The 12,219-nt window shown below is 39.7% G+C and overlaps 1 protein-coding gene across 2 annotated transcripts in view; it reads right to left on the reverse strand.

Annotated features, from left to right (window-relative positions):
• The window catches only part of LOC117293346 (transcription initiation factor TFIID subunit 1-like), a 62,037-nt gene that overhangs the window by 22,419 nt on the left and 27,399 nt on the right, over positions 1–12,219 (reverse strand). Inside the window, exons 24-28 of one of the 2 annotated variants that reach the window (XM_033775632.1) lie at positions 7,772–7,966; positions 5,169–5,305; positions 2,981–3,167; positions 2,193–2,398; positions 509–617 (exon numbers count right to left, since the gene is read on the reverse strand). In XM_033775632.1, the coding sequence (XP_033631523.1) occupies positions 509–617; positions 2,193–2,398; positions 2,981–3,167; positions 5,169–5,305; positions 7,772–7,966 (834 nt within the window). Of the gene's footprint in view, positions 1–508; positions 618–2,192; positions 2,399–2,971; positions 3,168–5,168; positions 5,306–7,771; positions 7,967–12,219 lie in introns of both variants that reach the window. The other variant, XM_033775631.1, reaches the window with a different exon arrangement.

Genomic DNA, 12,219 nt, shown 5'->3' on the forward strand with positions numbered 1-12,219 from the left:
GTGCGACTGGTTTTATTTCAGAGGACATAGGAAAGCACTGAGTATAGACCTCTATCACGCTGTCACCATCTTGGTCATGTTCCCTGTTTCCATAACAGTAATGAATGCTAACACTCAATGCGCAAACATGGCACCAGACTATTATTTCGTCCAGCCTCGGTTTGGTTACAATAAGTTGGAATGGAGTAAAATCAAGATGGCCACACCATGATGAAGGTCTACACAGTGCTTATCACACATTGGTGCAAAAACAAATACAAAAACTGTGGGTTTTTTTATGTTTCAAAGATTGTGTTTTATAGTTTCTGTTCACGATTTCAACCAGTTAAAATTTGATTTCAGGTTTCAGTCAGCGCACATCCCACTGAAAAGTGCTTCCGTTTTTTTTTTTATGAAAAAAACTTTCATGTGTATATAAAAAATTGGACTACAGACCTACTATCTTGAAGAATGTGGTGTTGGAATAAATTTTGAATAATCCCCGGAGCAAAATGAAAGATTGATCTACCTTGAGGTAATCCAGAGGCTGGGAGGATTCCGTCCGTCTCTTCTTCTTAGCAGGAAGGTTCTCTTTCGGGAACCGGAGAACAAGAGACTTCCTCTTGATGTGCTCGGCGCTGAGAGAGGAAATGACAATTGTTTAAGGAAGACGTTTTTGACATCAGAGTTTTGAAGACAGGAAGTAAGATAATGATTGAAGTTAAAGAGATGGGGTTTTTTTTCTATTTTTATTTTATTTTATGCAAGTCGCCAGACACACAAGGCCAGAAGGCCACTTCAAGGTGTGGGCTAAAATTATTTTATTCCAGAGGCCTTTGCCACCTACTCCTAGGGCTGAAACAGGGTTACCCCCTTTTACAGTCCATACCGATGTAGGCTTGGGTATCATCGGTCCGAAGCCTTGCTGATAGAGCTAAAAGCACTACCTCCCCAATTTTACGTAGCAAGTGTCACGACCGGGATTCGAACCCACACTCTGCTGATCAAACACCAGAGCTTGAATCCGGTGCTGTTAACCGCTTGGCCATGACACGCTATAAAGGAAATGATTATGATGTCAGAGAGTGCAAGAAAATGTGACTAGAGCGGGACTTGAACTGCTCCTTGGGTTGAAACAGGGTTACCCCGTTTCACAGTCCATAAGGATGTGGACAAGAGTATCATCCACTAGGACCATGGCTAGTAGAGCAAAAGGCAATTCCTTCCAAACTTCCTTCCTTACAAAGCAATATGGTTAAGAGCACAAGTGTCATGACCGGGATTCAAACCCACACTCTGCTGCCGACAACATCAAGGCCCAATGTCATGGAGCTGCTTTAAGCAAAAAATATTGATTGACAATTTTCTGGGAGGCAGACTTGAGCAGGATAACAGTGACAATTGTAGTAAATGACATTACTGGTAACCTTATTCTGGTAAGCATAATTTTGTATTGCTTAGCTACTTCTTGTGCTTAAAGCCATTGGACACTTTCAGAACAGTTCACAATTTACAAACAACTTACAGGGTTTACAGAAGGTAATGGTGAAAGACTTCTCTTGAAATATTGTTCCATGAAATGCTTTACTTTTTGAGAGAACATTAAAACAATATCAATTCTCGATATCGAGAATTACGGATTTATTTTAAACACATGCCATGACATGGCGAAACATGTGGAAAAACATGGGTGGGTTTCCCATTATTTTCTCCCGACTCCGATGAACGATTGAGCCTACATTTTCACAGGTTTGTTATTTTATATATAAATTGTGATACACGAAGTGTGAGCCTTGGACAATACTGTTTACCGAAAGTGTCCAATGGCTTTAAGCAGCTCTATGAAACTGGGCCCAAAAGCTGAGATCGATCAGCCTTGACACAAAGTGTCTGCCATATTTCTTTAATAAGAAAGATTTTATGCTCATCAGCTTCTTGATATTAGGTCAGGGAAGGGGGGGGGTAACAAGGAGAGAACAAGGATTCCTTCGAATCATTACTTACTGGTCAATGACGCTCTTGCCAGAATGACCTTTGTACCCTCTCTCTTTATTCTTTAAAGTCAAAACTTACTGGTCAAGAACACTCTTGGCCAGGATGACCTTTGTCCCCTACGTCTTATTTCCTTCAAATCACCACTTTCTGGTCAATAACGCTCTTGGCCAGAATGACCTTTGTACCCTCTGTCTTAATTCTTTAAAGTCAATACTTACTGGTCAAGAACACTCTTGGCCAGGATGACCTTTGTACCCTCCGTCTTGACCAGCTCATCGTCATCAAGTTTCCTCTCTTCCTGTTCTTCCTGCTCCTCGGTCATCGCCACGGCAACCGAAGGTAGGTTCTCCTTCAGTTTGGCGTAGTTGGGACACTCTTTGTTGGTGCGCATGTGACCGATGAGACCACATGCTCCGCATTTCATCTTGGAGGAAAGATAGGAATTACAGGGTGCGTCAAAACAAGTACACGCTAATCTCAAGGATCTCCCATGAGTATAGGCCTTAAAGACAAACAAAGTACATGTATACCTTTGGTTTTTGAAAAATGTTCAACTGCTTTAGTCCTTCTGTCTAGTTGGTATGTTCACCCAATACTTTCTGCTTAAGCAGCTCTATTAAATTGGGCCTACTTGTCAGAACACTGACACGGGGCCAATTTCATAAAGCCAAATTTCTTTTCCCAAGCAAAAAAAACAATGCAAACTTTTTTGGGCAGGTAACCTGTTCCTGTTGAGCGATACTATTCTGTGCTTAGCAAGTCTTTGTGCTTACAGACTTTTTGGTCCTGCAGCCGATTCCACAAAACGCTAAGAATAATCGTAAGTTAGGTTAAGTAACTCGTCCTCACTTTACTTAGGATGGGTTCAATGTGTCTTAATAACGTCTATGAATACGGAACTTAATTCGTCCTAAATCCTAAGATTAATCCTATATTAGAAAGAGTTTGGTGAAAACGACGGAAGAAAGGGAATTTTTCAAGATTGATTGGCTCTTACATTTCTTACCTTGAGGACCTTGAGATCAATCTTCTTCTCCTTCTTCTTCTTGAAGACTTTGGGAGGTTTAGGATGAAGCTTCTCTTGTTCTTGTTTCTCCTGGTTGCGTTTGATGCGGCGCAGCTGCTCCTGGATCCTACGTCGTTCTTTCTTCATCTCCTCTCGATGTTTCTCATCGTGCAGGGCGAACTGACGACTGGAGAGAAGGGATAATGTGGGTTTGAGTTTAATTTTGAGGCATCATATTTTTCATTAAAGCACAGAAATAACCTTCCTACTGTCTTTTGTTTTGTGTGGTAGAGAAGCCATGCCAGCCTTCAATATGATATCATGTGCTGAATGTTTACTACACAGTGCACACCTTACCCTCCTACCTACATGTATGTACTGTCAACCATTCAATGATACATGCACTTTGACAGCCCGCATCAGGGCCTATATCATGCAGTGAATGCATCTACACAGCACACAGTCAACCCTCCTACTATATGACCATTCAATATAATAATAACAAATTCTTATATAGCGCATTTCACCATAACCGTATCAATGCTCTTTACATTAGTGCCCTGGTCATGGTGCCAATAACATCCCTGTAATGTTTCTCAGCTCCCTTTGGAGTATACAGCCCTGAGCTGCCTGTAAGGCGCTTGTGGCTTTTTCATACACAATATCAACCTCTACCCTCACAGGTACCCATTTATACCCCTGGGTGAAGAGAAGCAATTATAGTAAAGTATCTTGCTCAAGGACACAAGTGTCATGACCAGGATTCGAACCCACACTCCGGTGAATCAGCACCAGAACTTGAATTTGAAGCTCTTAACCACTCGGCCATGACACTCTACTGCGGGTTTGAATGATACATGCACCCTTCCGGCCTGCAAAACGATATCATCTGTTGAATGCATCTACATGTACAAACAACACACATTCACACAGCTGGTTCTGTATATGGTTGTGCAACCGCACACAACACATGCAGTTGAAAGATTTAAAACGGTTGGTCACCTCCCCAGAAAATGTTACCAAGAATAGGAGGGTTTAAAATGAAGTGGTAACCTCTTCTTCACTTACCTTCAAATTCATTATGTGTAGTAAAGACACTTAATGCTGTATGTTCAATGATCTTTGTATGTCATCTTACAAAAAATTGCTATATACACCGTACCACTTCCTTTTTTTTATAAATATTTTGAATCAACAATCTTTCTCCAGAAGATGGTCAGGGCACACTGATCAAAACCTCAAGCAGAAACCGGCTCTTCTCCGAACCATCACAACTCACAAAAGAGATTTTTACATGGTGTCACCACATACCTTACTCAATTAGTAATTTCCACCATGCGTACCTGTAGCTTAAAAGGTCTGGGTACTATTAAACCTAAACGGTTTGCAGATAATGATGGGATGGTAGAAAGCTTCCCTTAAAGACCTGCTTGAACGAAAATGTCAAGTCGTGAACTTTGCTGAATTCCACTTAAAATGTTTTCAATGAATAAGGAAATCGAGTCATATGATTATAAATAGGTTTCAATCGTGTAAAAAAACAATCATTTTGTATGCCCTTGTCCAGAGCTTTTCTGCGAGATTTGCGAAAAGCCCCGTTACGTAATCACTCTCAAAACGTCATAAGTAGATAAAGCCGCTTTGTTGCAGCGTGGATGTATAACAAAGCAAACTCCCACAAATGACGTCAGCGGCATTGTCCTTTGACGCCCGCTCTCAACGGCAGAAGTGTTTTTAGTTTTTCAAAAAACCTTTAGGTAGGGGCCTGATTTTTTACTCGATATGTACGAAAAGTTCAGAAGTGTACACATATCAAAATTACATTAAAATGGTGAACAAGTGCATTATAAACAAGTAAAAATACCATTTCTGTTGAAAACATTCCGCTCAGGTAGCTGTTTAAAATATCACCTACTCAGGTGTGGAAGTTTTTGAGAGACAAAAACAAAAGACAAAAATTAATTTAGCATTTAAAACGTATTTTCATAACATTGCAGTACCTCAGCAAGTAATATGTCAAGGGAAGCTTTCTACCATCATTATCTTAAAACCATGTAAGTTTGATGTAGATCTGTGGACATTGTGTTTTATGTTGCAAAACGTACCGAAAATTGTTAAGTCTTTAAATCTTTCTTCTTAAAATAATTGTCTGCACACAAAAATGTACAAATTCTTATAAATATCTTACATATAAGACTCATCCTTAGACTGTCTGATGCGGACGTACGTGTCGATGACCTCCGGTCTTCTAACCGTCTCTACCCTTACGAACTCCGTCCCATCGTCTCCTCGAAAGGTGCGGTATATCTTCAGGCGACGCCCACTCTTTAACGAGAAATTAGAAGTAACAAAAGCCGATTTAGACTATGGAGTTTATTTTCATCTTTTTAAAATGTATCTACTCCATGGTGGTTAGAACTCTCTATGTTATGCATCAATTTTTTAACAGGTGCCATCATAAGCTGATGCCCACACTCCAGATGAATGGTATGGGTTATTCAGTCTTAAAGAACATTACAGAATTGTTTTTTGATAACAAAACTGTTGCTGGCAGTGTAAAAACTTATTACACATTTTGCATGACATCGATTCAAAAAGAAACAGGAAATAAAACGCTCAATAAGCGATAAACTCCAAACAGGAAATTAGTTTTATAAACTTTCACAGGTTTGTTATTCCATGTATATTATGGAAAATATGAACACTGTCTGTCAATATTTTGTCAGCTCTACCATATGAACAACACATTTAAATGTTTCTTCTCCCTACTGGTTAAAACTCTTAAGCCAACGCCCACACTCAAGATGTATTCTAAAAGGCTATCCAGTCTCACAGAATGATACAAAATAAACCGTGGGTAGAAAATATCACTTTTCAATCACATCGTTTATTTTTGAAGACCCAATCCACCACCCACTCTTCGACAAATATTTGTAAAATAACGATTTAAGTCTGGATTTAATCGAAGATGATTCTTTACTACTGATGATTCTGACTATGTCAGGCCTGATACTTCACGGAGGCAACAAAGGCAATTGCCTCCGTGTCCCCTGGTCATTGCCTAGGTGCCCTTAAAATGCTCCAGTACAAATTTGCAATTTCATCATAGGGTGCCCTTTACCAAACGAAAATGCCATGGTGCCCTTGCTCATTCAAAAACGAAGCATACAGCCCTGCTATGTGTTGGGTTGCAATGCTTTGAGGGCCCCCCTAAGGGAAACTGTTAACCAGAGTGGTAAGACTCTATTCGGTTGCAAATAAATAGAGGGCCTACAGAAACGGGGCCTAAGGAAAGAAGATAACAAAATGTTCCTACAGAAAGGGGCCTACACAAAAAGGCCTACAAAAAGGGGCTAAAGGAAAGACGCCCAAGGAAAGGGGCTTACTAAAGGAGCTAAAAGAAAAATGTGCCTACAGAAAGGTGCCTACACAAAAAGGCCTACAAGAAGGGGCTAAAGGAAAGAGGCCTAGGGAAAGGGGCCAAATAAAAAGAAGATACAAAAATGTGCCTACAAAAAGGGGCCTACACAAAAAGGCCTACAAGAAGGGGCTAAAGGAAAGAGGCCTAGGGAAAGGGGCCAAATAAAAAGAAGATACAAAAATGTGCCTACAAAAAGGGGCCTACACAAAAAGGCCTACAAAAAGGGGCTAAAGGAAAGACGCCTAAGGAAAGGGGCCAATGGAAAGAGGCAAAAAGAAAGAAGATACAATGTGAAGAGGGCCACTGGAAGGTGGCCTATATGGAAAGTCGCAAACAGGAATGCCATTATATTTCACAACAGCTTTTATATTAAAAATTCTTAGTTAGCTATTTACTAAATTATGTAATTCCATTATGTTTCCCCTATTCTCTTAATCCACCCAGGGCACAGATCCTGAAGAAATTGAAAGCCACTGTAACCCAATCTCCAGGAACTGAAAACGCTAAAATCCTGAATTAACGCAAAATCCCCATAAAAAGTCTGTGAGATTAAACGCTTAGCTCGGCTTTCCAGCCCCAAAGTCTCTCGCAGCTACAATTCTGGCCATATCTCGCTGGGCCTTCGCCCCCTGGCCCCCGTTCAATATTGGCTCTCACTGCGTCGTCTATGGTCCAGCTAGTAGGGATAAAAGCATTGAGCGGGGGATTGGGGGAAGGTATGTTTATTGTTGAGGGAAGGTGTTTATTGTCACTTGGCCCAAGCGAGTCGAGATTGTAGCTTTAAGTGAAAATAGGTCAGTAGATCAGTAGAGCTTTGTATTTGTAGCCTGTCGATCCCATTTCAACATGGAATATCTTAAGTTGGTAGCATTTTTGGGGGGTTTACCTTTAGGGGGTATATAGCTTGGTGGTTTAAACGGTAGATCTTTTAAGCAACCATCCAATTCTGGAGGCGTCATGAGCAACCGTGCTAGAAAGTAGTTTTTGAAGATTTTTACTGGCAACGTGTGCAACAGATCCTAATGTCTAAATAGATAAAGAGTGACTCTAGGTCAACCCAAATAAATTTAAAGTTTTTAGACAGGCGAACTTAACATAACATTTACATAGTAATAGGTTCGACTCTTGACAGGATCAAGGTCTGAAATCAAGGCGCTCCAGAGTTGTTCCAAAGGACTGCAACAGTCGATCTTTCGACTTTTAGCGCATCCAGTCGCTCCTAACTGTTTCAGACGTCAAACTTTTCATGTACTAAATTCAGAATTTGTTTCGGCGCGACTCTGGAGCGCTTTTATGAAACTGGTGTACATCAATCAATCAATCAATCAATTCATCCATCAATCATTCAATCATCAAAACTTTCAACTTACAAATGATGATCCGAAGCTGTGCACCGAGTTAAGATCGTCATCCTTGGAGGATGGCCCCGCCCCTGGAGTCGGAGTGTTGGTTCCATTCTTGGACCCGCCTTCTTTACCGTCTCCTCCTCTGCTGGTACTTCCACCATCTCCCATCAGCATCTTCTGTAGTTCTTTTCTCTCTGCCTCCTCCCGCTCATGGGTTAACTGGGGGTGGGGATAATAACATAAACAATTGAAATATTTACAAATTAAGCCGATTCTGAATTAGTGCAGCAGCCGACTAACTTAAGATGGGTTCAATGAGTCCTAACGTCTAAGGATACGGAACTTAACTCTTCCTAAGTCCTAAGATTAATCCTAAGTTAGGAAGAGTTGGTAAAATCGACAGCCGGCCTCCAAACAACCACTGGCACATTGCTGAGGTGCCCTTTGCAAAGTTCCAATACAAATTGACATTTTCCTCGTAGAAGTGCCCCTTAACAGAGGAAAATTGCTGTGCCCCATAAAGCCATTATACACTTTCGGTAAACAGTATTCTCCAAGTCCCACACTTCGTGTATCACAACTTATATATAAAATAACAAACATGTGAAAATTTAGGCTCAATCAGTCATCGGAGTCGGGAGAAAATAACAGGAAAACCCACTCTTGTTTCTGCACGTTTCACCGTGTCATGACATGTGTTTAAAATAAATCCGTAATTCTCGCTATCGAGAATTGATATTGTTTTAATGTTTTCTCAAAAAGTAAAGCAATTCATTGAATAATATTTCAAGAGAAGTCTTTCACCATTACCTTTTGTAAACCCTGTAAATTGTTTGTAAATCTGTGAACTTTTTTTTTAACTGTTCCGAAAGTGTATAATGGCTTTAAAGAGCAAAGTTCAAAACCTGTTAGTGGTTATGGCTTCAGCTGTAGGTTAGGCTAAGTTCGCATAAGAACCATTTTGTCGACTGATGGTTTGCACAGCTCTTAATACACAGCGTTGTCAGGGTAAAAACAAACTATATTCTGTATCCCGATGCAAAATTAACATCCATTCAGACCACAGGGTTCGATTTCACAAAGCACTAAGATTCATCTTAAAGATGATTTGTCAGTATTACCATATTAATTTGTATTGTGACATTACATGTTGCTTGGCCATTAAGAGTGATTCGCAGTTAAGATCAATCGTAGCCCTTTGTGAAATCCAGCCCTAGTCTTGTGCATATCTTCTTTGACTTCAACCACTGCCTTGTTATATTTGTTTACATTGTACCTGTCTGGGTGTTTGTACCGAACATCAAATGATAATCAATTTGAACTTTATTATTTAATCGGGCCATATTTTTGCATTGAGGAAAAAAAGAAAAAAAGTATAGAATAACGGCCCGGTCATTAACACTAGATAATGCCCTGCAGGCAGTCTTTAAATGCAGATCTATAGTTCAAGCTTGTTTAATTACACAACATTTATCGTGTTTCTTACTTAATAAATTTTGTAGATTTTAAGCAATGAGTCCTCCCTACTCATTTGATAAAGCTAACCTTTTCCTAAATTCTTGATAAATCCCAGAATAGGATTTCTAAATTCAATTCCTGTGTTATTTGATATCGTTCCCCCGTCAGCGATGAAAAAAACATTGGTAAGCGTGTGTTAACGAGATCCGAACCAAAGTATCACAAGCGACTTCGTACTTTCTAGTGATGAATCACAAACCCCCGAAGCTATTTCATCAACTGCGGATGAGCAGTACTGGTTAAGATTACGCTAATCTTTGACCAGGCTCAATGTAAATGACTCTTAGTAATCCAGGGGGGATACATTGATGGATTACATGGATAAGTCTCAACAGCGCAATCTCCCCCCCCGTGGGGAATCAACAGCAACAACAAACGGATCTTGTTTTATCAAAAGAACATAAAGATTGTCCTCTTGTTTTTAGCTCCGAGTGTGATTTAAGATTCTGCCTGTTTAAAACAAAAAGCGTGGTCGGAATCGGAAGTACATTGTGGCAAGACGAAATCTCTGTTTGAAAGGAAACGGATGTGTGTGTTGGTGTTGTTTAAGGTTGTTAACCTGTAGTGGCTTAATTGATTGTGAAGAAAAGGGAGAGCTATATCCCTTTGGAAATGTATGGGCCTTAAGCACCCGGAGCCGGGAATGGCTAACGTTTCAAGAGAAACATAAAGGAACATTACAGAATTGGTTTTTGCTAACAGAACAGATGCTGGTAGTGTAAGCACTTTATGTAATCAACCATATACTGTATAAACTGACAAACCTGGGCCCAATTTCATAGAGTTGCTTAAGCACAAAAGTTTGCTTAAGCAAAAAAATCCTGGTATAATAAAATCAGATTACTGGCCAAGACTCCACTCAATTGTTATGCTAAGTAAACAACAGCTAAATACCAGTCACAAGCAATGCATATGCCATGAAATTTTGGCCAGTAACATGTGTAAAAAAAGCGAGCTATTTTCGTGCTTGAGCAAATTTTTTGCTTAAGCAGCTCAATGGAATTGGCCCCTGTAGTAGGTTGAGATTGATCGGCCATCTGCTTCACAAGAAACTAGTGAACATCCGGTGACACATTTTGCATGAAATCAGTTTTTTTTTAATGAATAAAACGCTGAGGGATAAACTCTAAAAAGGAAATTAGTTTTAGTTATTTCTCATCAAATATGACATTTCAGACAGAAATACTTGAAGGGATGTTTTATACTATCATCATCATTAGACTGTTTAAATTTTATGTGTTGTAATTCTGTGATCTTGACTATTTCTTTTTTTACCAATTCTGCAATGTTTTATATTCTACCCAAGAGTTACTGATGGCACTCTACTACTAGTCCATGAAACAATCTTCCCAAATCCCTAGCTACATGTATGTACACAGCTCATCAGCTACGCCATTCGATATACTTCAGTTCAGTTCAGTTTATTTCCACTCAATCATTTCAGATGACAAGATATAACATAGAGTAGTAAAGATACACAATAGATTAAGTGGTGGAGGACTCCCAACAGCAAGCTTGTAGGGTGGAGTCCCCCAGGGATGTGAGTAAATACAAACGTAGTTTGTTTTCAGAACAATGCCTGGGATATTTAAAACACAACAAAAAGTTACACATGAAAAGACATGGACAAACACTAACAGGACAAACAAACACAAAGACAGTGGTTCTCTATGTGGTGGATATACAGAGAGAGATATACATCATTGCTACACGTATCTAAGTATTAATATACTTTGCTAGCGTTTCCGACGAAACATAATTTTCTATCAAAGAGTTACTGGTTGCACTGTACCACTAGTCCTTGAAACTATCTTCACAAATCCATGGCTACGCACAAAGCTAATCTATAGAACACGCCATTCGTTACATCATTGCTGTCTAAATTTAAATTTACTTTGCTGGCGTTTCCCACGAAACATAATATTCAGAGCTTCCAACATTTACATCTTGCAATCAGGGAGATTCTGTACAACAATCACAGAGATATCTAGAATTGCATTCAACATAATTAAAGGCAGTGGACACTATTGGTAATTACTCAAAATAATTATTAGCATAAAACCTTACTTGGTAACGAGTAATAAAGGAGAGGTTCACGGTATAAAACATTGTGAGAAACGGCTCCCTCTGAAGTGACGTAGTTTTCGAGAAAGAAGTAATTTTCCACGAATTTGATTTTGAGACCTCAGATTTAGAATTTGAGGTCTTGAAATCAAGCATCTGAAAGCACACAACTTCGTGTGACAAGGGTGTTTTTTCTTTCATAGTTATCTCGCAACTTCAATGACCAATTGAGCTCCAATTTCCACAGGTTTGTTATTTTAAGCAAATGTTGAGATACACCACGTGAGAAGACTGGTCTTCGACAATTACCAGTAGTGTCCAGTGCCTTTAATAGGAAAAAATTCTAGATAATCAGGGAGACTTTCAAATTTGCTCATCAGAATTTGGAAAGATTGGTTTATTTTCAGGGAACTTTCTGCAGAATCAGGAAGAGTCGGCGGCTCTGAATATTCTATCAAAGAACTACTGATTACAATAGATCGATCCAGTAGGCTTGCACAAGGACACGTGGGGCTCTCCAATGCCTTTCTGCACAACTCTGCCGCGCACGCCACGATACGCGCACGCATGTCGGACCTTTTTTGTCGGACCTTCGTTGCGTTGTGATTGGTCAATACCCAATGGGGCGGAGCTTAATGGATCGGTCTATTGACTACTAGTCCATGAACTTCACAAATCCCCGGCTGTGTACACAACTAGTCTAATGTTACCATGTCATCCATTCCACTTACTAGACATTATCGAATTTAAATTTAGTTTGTGAGTTTGTGATTGTCCCACGGCAGCATTTTGTGTTTTAAAAGAGTATTTGAAGAATTTTGATTTCAAGGGAAAATTAATCAAAATTCACGTTTGGAAATTGTATTGATTGTGGTGGAATAAGCCTGATG

Source organism: Asterias rubens, chromosome 8 (assembly GCF_902459465.1).
Source record: "Asterias rubens chromosome 8, eAstRub1.3, whole genome shotgun sequence".
In the NCBI taxonomy this organism is placed as follows: domain Eukaryota; kingdom Metazoa; phylum Echinodermata; class Asteroidea; order Forcipulatida; family Asteriidae; genus Asterias; species Asterias rubens.